A 17,347-nucleotide genomic window follows, 5' to 3' on the forward strand; every position below is an offset into this window, starting at 1 on the left:
CAAGCCCAGGACGAAAGGGTCCAAAATTGAATGTTTCTCTCAGCAAAGGAGTTAAAGTGAACAAAGCCAAGGACAAGGTTTCAATACACCACAATTATTATATGTTACATTTTTATGTATTTATATAGACAAGGAAGGATTAAAAACTGCAGTGAGATATTTTGCAGCAATAGCATTCCCACAACTGCAATAACCTCTCACAAGCACATACTTCAATTTGTTGGACTACAGGTAAACTGTAACAGACATGCAAACCTGTTCCTAATTAAACAGGAAAAGTAAAGAGTGTTAAAATCCCAGAATGCGTTTGATTGACCTCTAACATGAGGATTATTAACTTTAACACAATCACTATAAAAGGACCATCCCCTGGCATAAACCAGAGGCTAACCCTTACTCTACTCCATGTCAATCAGTAGACAGAGAGAGGCCAGTGGAGTGGCCGGTCTTTGTGTCTTAGAAAGTCTGGAGTCTGGTAATTAAGGTCCTGTTGGGGCCTACTGGTCTTTCATTTCCATCCCTGACACACAATACTGGGATTAGGAGAGCTTTGAGTTTTAACAAAGACAATGCTAAATAACCTAGCTACTCCTCTCTGTACATACACAACTGGCATTAAGACATGAGGATAAACAGGAGAGAAGGGAGTGTTGTTATGTTATTTTGAGATGAGGTTATTTTATAAAGCATATTGAAAAATGAGAAAAGCAACTTTCTTTTGTTTTAATCCTTGGAGGGGATGCAGATTATACTGTTTTCCTTATCTCATGGGAACAACATATATGAAGATATGACACAGCCACTATATTACCTTACATAAGGACTGATTCACAGACGATATGCTTATATATATAAAATCTATACTGTACCAGCCCACCTGTGCTAACTACTTGTTTAAAAAGCTCATACTCACCAGTAGCATTGTAGAGAACAATGTAAAAGTGTTCATCAGTCTCCGGTATGTTGTCATCTTCCACAACCACAGAGATGTTCTTCATCCATTCGCCCACGTCATACACCAGCAACGTGTCATTACTCAGCATGTTGAGGTCACCTGGAGATGCCTCGCCATACTCCACACGGTACATCACCGTGGCAACAAAGTCCGCCCGACCTGCCCTGAGAACAGTGAAGTTGGCCACACACCCTTCCCGAAGCCTCACCACCACAGGTTCTGAGGAGAGGGAGGGACACAGAGACGAAAGAGAAGTTAATGACTTCAGCTACAATATATCGAGATATTATAACAGTCTTTCAAAGGATCCTTCATAAATAGTATCCAGAGCAGGATCCTTACCAGAAAAGTAAATGGGGTCATCATTCTTATTTATCTGTAAATTGGCATTGAGTATGTTTCCCAGTCGTGCACCGCCTGTTGCATTTAACACTGTGATGGTAAAATTCTCCATGTCTTCTGGGATCTTAAATACAAAATTAATTAAGATTCAAACAAGGAAATGTAAATCAAATTTGGATTGCATGCATTTGAGTTGAGTTTGTAATTTTTACCTCATCAGGTACAGAGAAGAGAGTAAGGTTTCTGAGGTACTCCCCTTCCATGAAGGTGATGTTTCCCTGAAGGGGGCTGGCATCTCCAGACAGGGCTGGCTCCAAGATCCAGGAAACTGACACTTCTCTGAAGTGACCCCTGTTCCTCACTATAGGGTACACCGCTGAAGGTGAATCAGAAGACAGAGGCGATCTATGTAAATATTTAAACCTTCTTCAAATCATTACCGCTTGGATATACAATTTTCTCTTGACATTTGAATGTATTTATTTTACCCAATGCTAAACCTCATACAAGTTTTGTTGTTTTACATGTATGCCTGTATGCTGAGCAAAAACTGGTGATACATTCACTAGGGACTGAGAGAAGCTGTTCCCAGGAGAATCAGATAGATTACTGGATTGCATAATCTGTGCGTGGCCCAAACTTCCTGCTCTCCAAGTATTTCTTTATCTGCACACATTTGCATGCATTACACAAACATGGTATGATGAAAATAAAAACTTTAATCATAGTCCAACTCATCCCCTATGCAGACAAATGTTCTCCAATAAGATCCAATTTTAGTGTCAATGAGAAACTACTTTACATGGAAAAGTATCACAATTATCTACTACTACTTCAAAGTACCCCGGTGCATCTTGTCCCCTTTGCTCTCATTGATGGCCACTGTCAGTCCTGATTGGATGAACTCAATGACCCCAAAGGGGTCGTCGTTTTTCCGCACTGTGATGTTGACCTCCTTGCGGTTGCCTAGACGACTGGGTGGAGTGCTGTGGCTACTAAGCACCACAGAGAAAGTCTCATCCAGCTGTATGCACACACAGACACACAACATTTTCATGTAGCAATCACAGGTTTAACGCATAATTTTTATTAGACTTTTTTTCACTAGCTTAAACAAAAAACACCACCATCAGACAGGGAGAGCTTCATTTAGTAGTAAATTAATTACTTAGTATATACACTTGAAAGGTCAACATTGAATCGGCCAAGTTCTTACCTCAGGGACCCCATCAGGCCTTGCCACCAGTGCCACTACCACCTCTCTCTCTCCTGGTTTAAACTCCAGGATGCCCGTGGCGCCATAGAACTCAGTATTGCCTGATGGCATGACAGTATATCGCACCAGCTGTTTCAGCAGCTGTCCCTGGGCTCTGACCACATGCAGCTCCACAGCTTCACCCTCCTAGGTAAGTTTAAAGTTTACAGATGTGACCAGAACCAGAGACCAGTGGTGAAAGAAGTACTCAGATCTTTTATTGATGTAAAAGTAAAAAGATCACAGTCTAAAAACTACAAGTAAAAGTCCTGCATTCAAAATAGTAAAAGTTCATCAGTATTAATATACTTAAAGTACCATAAATACAAGTAGTCATGATCACAATGGCCTATGTCAGAATAAAGTATATTATATTACTGGATTAAAATTAGCGATGCATTCATGTGTACATCACTTCGATGTTGCAGTTGATAAAGTTGGAGCAAATCCCAGATACTGCCAAAAGGTTAAGCCATAATAATACATCAGAATGTACAGCAATGTATATTAATGTAAAGTACATATTGTAATGTACTTAAGTACAGTACTTGAGTAAAGACAGCACAAACAAATAGCCACAAGTGGAGTTCAATGTAACAATTGTTTCACATTGTTTGTAGCTGGTTAGATATTTTAATAATACAGTTTAACTATACAATTATAATTTGAAGTTGCTGTTTCAGCGGTTTAAAGACTTACATTGATGACCCATGGACCTCTGGAGAATGAGGAGAACTCAAAGACTCCCCCAGGGTCATCGTTCTCCATGATGACAATCTCTCTGCTGGTAAAGCCGGCTTTCAGGATCTGATTTTCGACATTACTCCTGGAACACATACACACATAAACAGCATTAGATCATAATAGCAAGGGGCCACTACTGAACTACTTACCCAAGTCTTTGCACCTGCATCGTGCTTTAGATAAAAAGTAAGACATGGAAGTTTATTGGACTTTTTTCTTTTGTTATGTGTTTTGAGCATCGGAAACATCAAGTGATATCAAAAGACAAAGCAGCTCAACTTTGATCTTTCATCTTCAATGCACTCCTTGTATTGTGTGATGCTTATTCATTAGTGGCTCCATGCTGTATGTTGGAAACCACTTTTAATAACAATGTCAATCAGCCTGCATCTTTATTGCTCCATCGGGGTGTGTGTGTGTATGTGTGTGTATGTTGAGAAAGTTGGAGCCAAGTAAGCATCACATAACGGCTAAATTAGAGACAAAGACATGACAGAATGAAGCACTCCAAACAAACAGTCACAGCCAAGGCGCTGCATGCATACAAACACTGACATCTTTAAAGGGGTGCACAATCAAGCCTGGTTAAATTAGAGCGAAACACATAAAGAAGATGGTCTATTTACTCCCAACAACCACAATCCTTTGGGCTCCCTTTTTTCACACCATCACTGAATCCCCCACCCCGCCCCAGTCCCCCTCATCCCCACGTCAAGCAAAGTCCCCAGAAATCCTGAAGTAGGCCCTTCTCTGGAAAACAAAGTCCTGATTCACGCCACACAAAAGGCCCAGGTTCATTCCACTCTCCACTTACCCAAAGTACACTATAAAGCGTGCAGTCTCCACCCTGCAGGGGGAAGAGTGGGAGGGAGAGAGAGCTGCCATTCTCATCAGAACATAGACTAACAGATGGACCTGTCCCCTAAACCACTACTACAAACACACACAAATATCTCCAGAAAACCAAAGGAGGGATGGGATGAGATAGCACTCGCTCAGCCTATCTAGTTCCACTGGACTCACTCGTTGTACAAGTTTGCTCTAAACAATACATAATATCAGCTTCACACTCCAAACCCCCAAAAGGTTATTGTATTAAAGTTGTGTTTAAGTGCAGAGTAGAATGGTCTAATATGCCTTGATGATAATATTGGTGTTTAATATCCCTACCTATCCAGAGTGAGCAGTAAGGTTTCGTTGACTTCGGGGATATTGTCAGCCATGATAGTAAAGTTGATGAAAGCATCACTCTGCCCAGAGAGGAAGACCACAGAGCCGCTTAGAGGCTCCAAGTCTTTAACAGTTATATCAGCACGATTGTCTCCAATTGGCTGAAGACTCCAGAACACTTCAGCCTGACCATCGGTCCCATCACGCCGCAGGGGAAGGGTTACCTGCAGCACCAAACATCATCAGAATTAACCACCTACTGTGTACATGCTGTATGCACATACAGAAAATTCACTTTCTGTACAAAGATTAGAGTCGTCAAGGACAAGAGGAGTAGCAGCAGGATGGCTTTAAAGTCAGTGATTAGAGACTTTTCTCAGTTAAAATAGGAAACATATCTTTTTCTTTGACAGTGTTTAATTTAGCACTTTACAGACTACATGAAAACTGAGGAGTTTTGACGCTAAAAAATGGAAAGTAGAATGTAAACAGCATGCAGTTACAAACAAATGATGTTACATTATAGTTAAATGGTGTTTTATGTGCTACTGAACAACTGAAAAACAACAGAGACAAGCATCACAGAATTGACACTATTTGCATGCTTAAATCTTACTGTGCTGGTATTGCTGTCCTCTGGTTCATAAACCACCACTGTGGTGTTGCTTGTAAAGCCGATTTCCCCGTTAGCAATGTCAGGGGTGACCGTCAAGGTCAGGTTTAGAGGTCCCCCAAACCTTGGGCTGTTTGAGTGAATTCGGGGGTTGATATCAACCAGCTCCAGGTCACTCAGCTAGGGGAGATGGAAGAAACAGCTCAGTTAATAGAAGGCTCAAACACTCAGCATGTTACTATAACAATTAATTGATCACAGATACAGCTCTATATGCATGCGTGACTGAAAGTCTGTGATGTGAAGGAGGCTTTTCTTGTACTTTTTTGTCTGCTTTAAGAGCTACGTGGTGTTGTAAGTTTGGACAGTTGGACAAATCCCATAGCAACATGCCCAATTTGAGTGCCTGTGTCAAACCATTCACACATGCAAATGAGGCACTTCAAGTTTGGACAGCACTGATTTGGTGTGCAAGTGCAAACATGAACAGAAGAGCAAATTTTTGGGCATGGAAGCAAAATGTTGCCTTTTAATGTTACCTGTATTAAGAAATGAGCTCCATTCTGCAGAAAGGCATCATTCCTGATTGGTAGTGTGATGTGGACCATCCGTTCATGAGAAAACACCACATTTACAGACCTGCTAACATTCAGAACCTGGTCACGGGCCAGTGCTGGGTCTATTTGTCCTGCAGGAATGTAGAGGGCAGTGAGGGTCATAGAAACATCACCAAGTGTACCACCGTCTCGCAGGAAATTTAGTGACAGGAAACGGCCCTCGGGTTGGCTTTGGATGCTTTGCTCTTTTGCTGGATCAAACCGAAAATGCCCATAGACATCGTCACTGTCCTGGATGTAGAACACCATCTGGGGACAGAGCAGCGTAGGAATAAAAGTAATATATAAGTCAAAGAGTAAGTTATACAGTAGTTGATTAACTATGACCATGCTTCTTATTGCCTCAAATATAATATATACATTTCATACAATTAGCTTTATATACTGTGCTTTGGAAGATAATGGGATTTCAAAAGTTTGATAGAAGGGCTTGACTTAACTGCACTGCCCATTAGGGAGCACCTCTCTCTCTCTCTCTCTCTCTCTCTCTCTCTCTCTCTCTCTCTCTCTCTCTCTCTCTCTCTCTCTCTCTCTCTCTCTCTCTCTCAGTGACTGAGGAGGAAGGTGATTGATCTTTACGATGTGAGCGGATAATTGCAATGAAGTCCACATTTACCATCAAGTACTTTGGCAGATTTTGTTGTGCATCCTGTTTTTGTGTTACTAAGACTGCATCTCGGGTCACAAGAAGAAAGGAGAGGTGAGGAACAGAGAGAGGAATGAAAAGAAATGAGACTGAAAGTAATAAAAAAAAGGGCCCTTAGCTAACTTTAGCGAGGCATCCTCTTTAATTAACTCTGCTAAGACTGCTATAGTAGTTTTTATGAGCATTTTAACTGAGGCTCATTCATTTCCCTGAAACCTACAATTGTCTGATGCATTGCCTGGCATGCTCACAATAGCCGATTTACAGCTCAGTGTAATGTCTGTGATGCAGCTTAACATTAATGACAATTAACCCTGATTAACTTGTCCTAGTCGTTAATGAATTCTTCAAGGAATTTCTGCTGAGCCAACTCTTTCTGCACACATGGCAAACAGACCAAATAACCTTAAAATCTGAGGTGCTGTTCTGGTTTTGAATGTGACCAAAGGCAGAGTTTGTATGCGTCTCGTCTCATGGCTTCAATATAAACAAGACTTAGATCTGCCCACTGCTTTCACACATGGCCAGGAGGCTTGGACAAAGATGGAAGCTATAAAAAACCTGTCACCATTTCACCCACGCTTTCTAAAAAAGAACACACAGACACCACACACAGAGTGCGCCTGCTGTTTCTGCTTTGTTTTGATTCAGCCACATTAAGGGAACATCCACAGAGTAAAGTGACACACTGAGGAAAAAACTTTTGCAGAATGTGCCAAGTTTGCCACTGTACCTTACAGTAGGTCACACACAAACACTCGCACATGCAAAACACATGCGGAACATCTGGGGGATATGCTCCCTAACAAGTGCAGTCATCTGTCCCTCTTCTCCCATTGCTACAAACCCATTATAGCAACATGATATATACATAGGTCTCTTCTACACTGACCTCCATCGGCTCATCGAGCTCTGCACTTCCAGTTACAGTATCTGGCAGCAGCTTCAGGGTAAACGCCTCTGCTTCTTCAGGTAGATCATCTGCCACAATATTGATTGGAATCACAGCTGTCACCTGACCAGCCGCAAACCTCACTGTCCCCGCTGCAGGCGTCAAATCATCCGACACTGGGGATTGGTCACTGGAGTTTCTACTGATGGACCAGTTGGTGGACACTGCGCCATAGTTGCCTCCATTTCTTACAATAATGATTCCTTCAAATCTAGGGGAATTGACAATGGAACAAACGAAGGATGATTAAAGAAGTAATTTTATTATGACGTCCTTACGTTATCGTACCCATTCAATGAAATGAAATGAAAAGTTCGTATACGTAAGTTATCCACCTCTGTGTCATGTCTTCATTGATCGTGATTGGCTGAATGATCGCGCTGCTGCTGATCGACAGGACACCGTGAGGCTTATCATTGGGCTCGATGGTCACCAGTACAGCATTAGGTGATACTAGCACGGCATCTCCTCTGATGGTCTCCTCCAGCAAGACCAGATGGAAGGATTCTGCGATTTCTGGCAAGTCGTCATCACTGATTTTAAACAACAAGCTGGTCTTGTAGACAAATGGTGGGAATGTCACTGTTCTGACTGGCTGTAGGTCGAGGAAATCCACAGCTGGTGTGGCACTGCCAAGTCCTCCACCGCTCACCACCATGTAATCTACAGAGACCTAAAGACAATATAGTCCAGATGGTTTATATGAATTTTTTTTTTTTGTTAGTTTTTTCTGCATCAATACACTGTGTATATATATGTACAGTACATGCACACACACACATTTATATACATTATCATATATAGTACACTGTACATATATAATTAAAGTGGCTGTGCCCTGTTCTTTGACAGTCAAAAGTCTAGGTAAATAAATAACTGGTTTGAAAGAAAGAAACCTCGGTGTCAACAGAGCCGATGAGTGGCCCATCTTCAGTTAACCGACCACGGGTCACATTGAGGGCAATGACTCCGGCGGACTCTGGTACTGCCATGATAGAGTGGAGGAACCGCAGTGGGCTGTCATTACGCCGTATTCTCAGCTGGACACTGCTGGCATTGGGCCTGAGGAGGGCCCCACCTGCCACTCCTGTTAGCCTGATTGAAAACACCTCGTCATCCTCTGGGATCTGGCCACCAAAGAAAAGGAAACACGTTCACATTCAGTTGTATGCAGCTGTTACAAAACTGCTTGGTCCTTTCAAACTTTGAAAACTGACCTTTAAAAATATAAAACCCAATCTCGATATTCATTTTCAAATGCTACAACAGATGTACAAATATACCTCCATCCAACTTTTGTCAAATAAGAATACAACTAACACTGTCTAAAAAGATGATGATGGGACCATATATGAATGGACATACAGTATATGTGACATGTGGTTGCATATAAGGATTAGCTTTAAATGACGAGTTTGTTCAATACCTGGTCATCCTGGATGAGGATACTGAAATGCACAACAGCCTGTCCCACAGGAATGGTGATGTTCCCTCTGTCTGGACTGAGGTCCTCAATGGCAGGATTGGGACCATCAGATATCTGCACAGAAGTAGTATGACAATGTATCCACTTAAGCATTTTCATGTACTCTCAGTAGATTTGCATTTATAATTAATGCACAGCATATAAAAAATGGAGAAAAAAATATTCCCTCTCATGGAATAATATGTAATCAAATAATTACATACGTTGCAATTTAGGTCTAAATTCTTCGAACTCTTAAATTCAAAAGTCTATGTTAAGGCAGTAGTATAAACTCAAATAAGTATCTTCAAAACAAGCCCATTTGTCAGGAACATATCTATAACACTGTCTGTCCTTCTTAAATACTATAAAGCACAGTGTCTTAGGTTTGTTTGTTTGATGTTCAGTACATTGCCCTCTCACCTCATAGTTCACAGTCACAGTCCCGTATGTTCCTTTTTCTCTAATTAGGGTGAAAGGCACATAATGGTTCCTTCCTCTTGGTTCATCGACTACAATCTCTTCAGTCTGAGAAAAGGAAGAGACAGTGAAACAGAAAAAAACAGTAGGTTCAATGTCATCAATTTCAATACAGTTTCTAAAGGTATTAAGAATAACTGTTATTATGAAACAAAGCAAAACACACACACACACACACACACACACACACACACACACACACACACACACACACACAGTGGTTCTTATTGTTTTTTACATTTTGTGGTCACAATTGACACATTTTATAGATACTGGTCAACAAATACTTTCAAATCTCATGTTTTAATTCTATGATAAATTCATTTTATTTCATTAAATTTTACTGTGCGAGTCCTTTGGTAGCAGTCCTTTGAATAGAAAGGGCATGCTATTAAAGTATTTGAACTGAATTTCTTTGAAGGAGATGCAGACTCAAAGGACAATTAGCGGAATATGCAGCATTAAAAACTATATTTCATGGCAACCATGAGTAATTATCACATTCTGTCTCACTGTACTTGGAAGTCCTTAATGTGGTCTTAAAATTTGGAAGTCAAATCCCCTTTTATTTTTCAAAATAATTCAAGTTCAGTTTCCCATAACCAAAGATATTCAGGAGAGTATAAATGAAGAAGAAATGAAAGAAAATAAATAATATACAGGAATTAATTTAGTATTCTAACATAAACACATTTCCCAAGGCCAGAAGGCCTTTATTGATTCTAAGCAAGCCAAATCATTATCCAGCATCTGAGACCATCTGAGGGTGGTAGGGCAAACAGTTTTACCGCAGCTACCATGGAAACGATAAAAACTTCCACTGATAAGTGAATCCAGGGAGTGTTGTGGTTTTAATTACCCCTGGAAACCCCCAACCACAAGATGGTCACTTCTACCACAACCACAATACTGCAGTAGTGGGTCCAAATAACTCCACCCCCAATCCTTTACTTCTAATTACTAACATGGCAATTAGTTACGAATGCAAGTGCCTGCATATATGGTGCAAGTGCAGGTTGGTGTGGCTAATTAAGTTTTGGCAATATTGGTACCACAGGCACAAATCGGATACAGCGTGGCACAAACCGGTAAAATGACTGGAGCAGGATTAATATTTTTCTAGTAGGGGAAATACACTATTGTAGTTTTGGCAGTTTCCAGTAATGGACAATCAATTCAGCACCTCATATGGCCTTTAAAATGAGCTGACAGATCCATAAAGGGTCAAGAAAAGAGTCCCTGCAGCTTAACGTCCTATGAAAAAACTGTGACTTGAGTTTTGACTGAAAGAAAAATCCCAAAGATTTTGATACCATAGGCCTTGCATAAGTAAAAGAATGCTCTCCTTGTTACAGATTTCTTAAAGCTGCTGCTGTTTGCACATTTGCATTATAATACCATGTGACAAACTATGATAAATTGATGTAGGATTAATCATAGTTAGAAGTTACAAGTGATTGACTGTAATAGATGAGACCAAAGTGAATGAATAAATGAATACAAGATGCATGTGGAGGTGGGGTGTCTTACTGAGTTGAAGGCAACTATTCCAAAGGCATTGTCATTGGACAGGATGGTGATGGTTGCCTTGTTCGGTGTTCCTAGTGTCACGCCATTAGAGGAGCTCTGGATAGCATAGGGAATTGAAATGGTTAGATAAAACCATGCCATACAATATGTACCTGAACACATCTTAACCTCCCCCTGACACGTGCATTCATGTGAAAAACCAGAACGCCTGTCTTATCCATTGTCTTCACTTCATATCTGTGCTCCCACTGAGAAGCCCTGGTGAGAGGGCACAAAGACAGGAAGTACTGGTCTCAGCCTGGTTGATTTGTCAGGTTAGCTCACAGCAGGCTCTGTGCTCTGTGATTCGGCACTAAGACCAGACAAACTCCAGATCTCACCGGGCCTAAAATCACAGCGACTTCACAAGGCTTAAACTGTGAGTTTTTGAATTAACAAAAAGAACCGTAACCTATGATCTGTGCAAGGAGTGTTTTCCTTTTTCTGAACAACATTAAAGAGAATGACCACAGCCTTGTTATTTGTAACTTTCCAAAGTTTCCATTAGTGAGCAGCTTACCAGTGTTTTCACAAGCATCTCATGGACCAACTGTGCTGACAACCACCGTGTCTGAGCTCAAGTGAACAGGCTTCCACCAAAACTTCCAAAATCCCTTTTCAACATACAAACATTTGCAGATAGGCAGGCCTTCTGAAAAAGTATCAACTATGAGAGCCCTGGCATTGTATTATATACAGAAACATAATATTCTCCCCATTGGCAATTGTGAAAACCCATTTTTGACAGCCAAACAGTCATATTATAAGTTCTTAGAAAACAACTGTGTGCAAGCAGGCAAAGGAGAAAATGAAAAAACAAGAAAGTGCTTAGGCCTCTTGCATTCAGCACTCTATTCAAACAGGGCTTTCCCCAGCTGTAACAGAGCTTTCTTTCCGCCACTGAGCTCTTGTAGTGGTCAGTCACAGACACAGAATCCACACGCTTTCACAAAGCCAAGCCAATGGCTGAGCCAGGACGCGGCTCACACACATACTTGCACACTCATGTGTGCCCAACTACATCAACACACTCAAATATACACTGATTCACACACATAAGTTGGCTACCTAAAAGCTAGCTTTGTTACATGCACATAGCACAATCATAGACCGTATAAAATGTGCACTACATAAACCCTTCCTTTCCAAATGTAGTTCTACGATCCACTGTGTTTCTACTTTCTGTTAACGCGCCAGACTGGTAGGCTGCACCTGCTCTAAACCACAACAGTTTTAAGTTATTTCTATATATCGCGTCTTGTTCTGTCATACTCATTTCGAACAAAGTTTCAATATTCTCCATTAAAACATATTTTAAAGACATATCTGTCAGAAATGATACATGTACCCTGATCAACCCTTTATTTCTTACTTGTGCTTGATCTATGACACCCCTTGTAGTGCACATTCATCCTCCAGACAGACCTTCAGTAAGCGGATAGGGTAACATTTGGCCAAAGCTTTGTCTACGCTGTAGTGTAAACAGAAGGGCTAAGTGGGCCTCAGATGGTCTTTCACTTCAGTAGCAGGCTAAATACAGGCTTGTGCTACTGGATTTTCACCAGATGTTACAAAAATGCAGCGTCAAATTGAAATGTTGTGAAGAAAGTCACTCTTGCTGACAGCTGCTCAGAGCTTAGTGTTTTGTAAATGTACATAGTTGACGATCAGTGGTTCACAAGGACCTTTGTCTTTGGTCTTTTAGTGAGGGATAAGACAGGCAGACAGCAAGACCAGCCACCCCTGGCTCATCAATCAAACTTGACAGCTAAGGCTACATGAAACCATGGCAATAGTCTCTAGGTCTAAGGCATCCTGGGCTGTGATGGTTATTCCTTTGACACAGATTTACAATGTATACCCATTCAAAATAATTTTCAAACATTGCAACAGCTGTTATATACAAGACTATGTACAATAAAAAGCACAACTATTTTCTTACAGTAACTAGACAAGAAGAATGTAGCTAGTTGCACTTTTTGATAATATGGTTTGTTTAGTAGTGTCAGCGAAAAGTATCCAAACACATGACAATATTTTAATGTACTTGTTTTTGTATCCATCGATTCATTGCAACAGACTGAAGTTTCATCAACAACAGTGTGTCAGTTGCAATGGTGAACACACAACTTATACAGAAATTGAAATAATCGAAACAGACATGCCAATTATGACTCAATTGGCGTCTACGGGGACAGTGAACAAGAGAATCACTTTAATCTACTGTGTGGTTGGGCTGTGGCTGTCACAGTTAGTTTCTTTTCATAAAGGTGTCTTTTAGTGGGGAACCTCAGAGGCACACACAACATTTGGTCCCACCCAGGCCAGCACTGGAAAAGTACTATAGAGGACACACATCAAAGAAGACCCTGTAGCTCGGAGCCTCCCAGGCTTACTGTGGCTGTCGCAACCACTCTCTGTTGCTTGGTAGATGGGGTTAGGGTTTTAGACGGTTAGAAGTAGAACAGTAGGACTTTGTTGAAGGGAAGCTTGAAGCAACAGAGGGGAGAGAGAAGGGAGCGAGGGTGGAAGAATAGAGGGAGTCATCATCAATCCAGAAATAGACATTGAAAAAGAAAAGCTGACACATACACACACATACCCACAAACAATGGGCATTTACCTGTAGTGTAAGGTTGAAGGTATATGTCTCATCGGCTTCAGGCAAGTCATCATCTTTCACAGCAATGAAGATGGTCTTACTGGACTCAGTGGACAGAAGGAAGGCTGCAGCATTAATGGCTTCAAAGTCCCCTGTGTCAACTCCCTCTAGCTGGGTGAAACAAGCAAACATTCAACTGTATTACTCGCCATATAACTAAAGTAACATTCCTTTGTCTTTGTGTGTTTTCTGTTTGTTTGAAATGCTTTCTGCATTTATTGAAAGTTGACATGGAGAGAAACAGGAAAGGCCCAAGAGAGATGGAGGCGCCTTTGTCTGTTCGGTCTTGAGTTGAGCTTCTGTCTATGCCCATTAGTGTCCGGGAAGTCAGTATGATAAACGCAGTATTTCATTAACTAATAAGGAGACTCAGGTAAAATAGTTGTATGAAGAAATATGGTTAAGATATCATGAAGCATAGGAAACCACCCCCCAACCTCACTGCACTACGTGACCAGCTCGCCTTTCCAGACCCCAACTGTGAGCAGCTGACACTAGCCCCCATGTGGAGGACATAAAGCCAAAACCCCTTCTGTGATTTCCAAAAGAGTTTCTGCAGACACATTGGCCCCTTTCTGTCATACATAAAAAGGCCACTGATAGGTCTACAGATAGAATAGATGACGGGACAGGTCAATGAGTATAGGTAAATTAATCAGTCGTCAGTGCTGAATGCTTTGCGCCATGACCTACCAGAACCAAAGCCGTCACATTGACCGGGTCTCCCACTCTCTCCACGACCAGCCGGACAACAGCTGTGCTGCTCTCGTTGACAACAAAGTCCGTCTGCCCCAGGAACCGCAGCGTGGCTGATTCAGACAAAGTGCCAGGGATGGACAGAGCCAGAATCAACCCAGCTAGCAGGAGGACAGGGAGCATTCCTACAGAAGGACAAAGCATAGGGAGGACGTATTTAAAGAAAAAGAAAGATGTGGGTATATTGCATATTGAAATAAAGCAGAGGTCATTATACATATATTTTGAGGAGTTTTACAAATTGAGAAAGCTAGCTAATTTATTTTTGTTACATTCAGTGGATGCATACATAAACTCCAGATTTAGTGTTTTAGAGATCTGTCTTAATACTCCATAAAACTACACACATTCTGATTAAAAACAATGTAAATGAACACCTACTCATCACCCTTATAAAAATAAATTAAGAAATATACAGTCTTAAATTAATATGAGGTACAGCAGTATCGAGTGGCCAGATGTTCAGATGGCCTAGCTTTTGAAAATGTGCAGCCATGCTGTCTGGCAGGCTTGCTGATCATTGTGGTCTAAAATGATTCATAACATTATTCCATTATTTAAACGGCTGTTGTCCTCATGCTGTCATAACTGTTGAAGCAGTTGTTGTTGAGTTTATTCTTTTTGACCACTTTCATTTAATATGTTATGCCAGAATAAATGTGATCACTCAATGTGTTTTCAGTACTTCAGAATGATAGCTCCGACAGCCTCTCGTACAATTCTGTGCTCTCTAATGATATTTTCTGCTCTCCTGCTTCCTCCAATAATCCTCACTTCTCTTCCAACCCACACGTCCCTCTATTTCTCTTCTAATCTCCTCTGCTCATGTCCTCTGCTTTCCCTCTCCTCTTCACTCCTCTCCTCTTCCTCAGCTCTCTCACCCAGAATAATCCTAAAGCTGGATGGAGCCACATAGACAGTTGTCATGGTTAACACAACAAAACAACACAGCATGACAAGTGGGGTGGAGGCAGCTTATAGCTAAATTGCAGCCACTCTGTCCTGTCCTTCCCCTCCTTGCTGCCTCTTACCCATCCCATTCATAATCTGGTCCACACAGCCCTGCCAAGAGCATGAACACGTAAGGTCTTTAAAGAAAAAAATTAGCTCTTAATTACAAGGTTGAAAAAGAATATCAGCAGCTACGGTGGATGAAGTCATGCTGTTTGGTTCTTTTTTTAAAGCAAAAATCGTTTAGGAAAGTTGGACATTGAAAATATCCCATTTTTCATATGTTCCATTACTGTTATATCAATCTGAGTTATTCTCAGTAGTGGTGGGTGTTCAAATAGCGACCATCTATCAATCAGTTTGTCAGCTTAGAGAGTAGAACAAGACACTAGCATTAGAAGTTATTGGTGGACAGATACAGTCAGAATCAATTGCTGCAGATGAGATTGATGAGGGAGGGCATTTGCATGTATGTGAAAGTGTGTGTGTAGGTGGCGTCAAGGGGCATGTGTGTGTATGTGTGTGTATGTGTGTGTGTGTGTGTGTGTGTGTGTGTGTGTGGCTGTGTGTGTGTGTGTGTGTGTGTGTGTGTGTGTGTGTGTGTGTGTGTGTGTGTGTGTGTGTGTGTGTGTGTGTGTGTGTGTGTGTGTGTGTGTGTGGCTGTGTGTGTGTGTGTGTGTGTGTGTGTGTGTGTGTGTGTGTGTGTGTGTGTGGCTGTGTGTGTGTGTGTGCGCTCACACATGCCAGCAGTGGAGATTGCTGGGGAATCCATCAAAAAAGGATTTAGAGCTGGTGGGAAGTGGGGCTGGACAGTGGGGAGGCTAAGGGGGTAGAGAGGTGAGTGTATCACTGGACAAAGAGAATAAATCCTTTTATTCGCCTTCCTTTTTCTCCTGGGGTTGGGGACTTCCTGTACCACTGACTGGGAGCTTGAGTGAAAAGCTATAAAGCCACTCTCTTGCACCACTGAAACTGCCAGTATAAGTCTACAGTAGTCTAGGCTACACTCACGGGTAATAGTGCACCTGAGGGTGTTTGCAATGTATTAATGTCTGGGGACCTACTAGTGTACATCCACTTGCCTGCCTAATTGAGTCATATTAGACTGTCAAGGCACCAACTGTTTTGGTCATGGCAATGCTGTATTGACCATTCAACATCACAATTTAATCATATTGAATTAAACATTTTTAATGTAATCTGGTTTTCAGAACAAAAGATCTGACTTCCCACACTCTAATTCAGTAAATCTTTCTGCCTCAAAACCTAAATTCCAAACTTCCAAATGATTGCCTAACATCAATTGGACCACAATCTGTAGACTGGCTGTAGATGGATGGTAGCAAGCAACCAACCGTCTAACCTCCTAACCCCTAACCCCAAAACAGAGGGGTGGTCCCTTTCGCATCCACTGACCCAGATGCGGCATTTCCTTCAAAAGGCCTAATACAAAGCAGATGATGTGTGGATGGCACAGGTCTGTTTAATAAGCAGCAGGGCAGTTTTTGTGCTGGCATCATGTGTTGTGCCAACCCTGATCCCGGGGGTTACAGAAGGACCAATGATCTGTCTGTCACAGCAAAAGGCGGCATGGAGTGCCTGGCGCAGACCTCAGACATTGATAAGGCTGGGAGTCAGAGTCCATGTAGAGAGGTGCACAGGGACACAGTTGCAGGCGTGCACACACAAACACACACGTTTGCATGCATGGATACATTTGCCAGAGCTGGCACAGTCAGCATATGCATCCAAAATGCAGGATCTCAATGCTGAGATAGACAGCTGGGTGACAGGCCAGGACACTGGAGAGCTCTGAAATGCATGAAAACACACTGTCCATCACAAATATCATAGGCCAAAGGAACAGAAAATGTCGGCTGGGGCCAGGACTCTGGGACCTGGCGCTCTTACAAGCCACGGACAACACCACAACTAAAGAGACTTCACATTCTGAACATCCAAATTTGCTTTTATTGACTTATTCTAACCTCAATGAGCTGACTCTTATTTTATATTTCATTACTTTATTTCCTGGAACACATACAGCATCCAATAAATATATATGTGCCCACAATAGATACAGTACTGGCTAAATATGTGATGCACATCATTGTATTCACTCACAACAGAACAACAATGCATTGTCAGACGTGCTCTTAAATAAGTGTAG

General features: G+C 41.6%; 1 protein-coding gene across 1 annotated transcript in view; it reads right to left on the reverse strand.

Moving 5' to 3' along the window:
* The window catches only part of adgrv1 (adhesion G protein-coupled receptor V1), a gene marked incomplete at its 5' end in the record, with an annotated part of 103,223 nt that extends 88,874 nt beyond the window's left edge, over window positions 1-14,349 (reverse strand). Inside the window, 17 exons of the mRNA XM_083911993.1 lie at window positions 914-1,174; window positions 1,298-1,421; window positions 1,510-1,673; window positions 2,141-2,321; window positions 2,514-2,699; window positions 3,252-3,378; window positions 4,467-4,690; window positions 5,083-5,259; window positions 5,619-5,945; window positions 7,235-7,505; window positions 7,630-7,967; window positions 8,191-8,421; window positions 8,721-8,834; window positions 9,183-9,287; window positions 10,770-10,865; window positions 13,432-13,581; window positions 14,164-14,349. Of these exons, the coding sequence (XP_083768119.1) occupies window positions 914-1,174; window positions 1,298-1,421; window positions 1,510-1,673; window positions 2,141-2,321; window positions 2,514-2,699; window positions 3,252-3,378; window positions 4,467-4,690; window positions 5,083-5,259; window positions 5,619-5,945; window positions 7,235-7,505; window positions 7,630-7,967; window positions 8,191-8,421; window positions 8,721-8,834; window positions 9,183-9,287; window positions 10,770-10,865; window positions 13,432-13,581; window positions 14,164-14,349 (3,262 nt within the window). The remainder of the gene's footprint in view (window positions 1-913; window positions 1,175-1,297; window positions 1,422-1,509; window positions 1,674-2,140; window positions 2,322-2,513; window positions 2,700-3,251; window positions 3,379-4,466; window positions 4,691-5,082; window positions 5,260-5,618; window positions 5,946-7,234; window positions 7,506-7,629; window positions 7,968-8,190; window positions 8,422-8,720; window positions 8,835-9,182; window positions 9,288-10,769; window positions 10,866-13,431; window positions 13,582-14,163) is intronic.
* Between the last annotated feature and the right edge of the window lie 2,998 nt (window positions 14,350-17,347).

Source organism: Echiichthys vipera (assembly GCF_963691815.1).
Source record: "Echiichthys vipera genome assembly, chromosome: 4".
Classification (NCBI taxonomy): Eukaryota; Metazoa; Chordata; class Actinopteri; order Perciformes; family Trachinidae; genus Echiichthys; species Echiichthys vipera.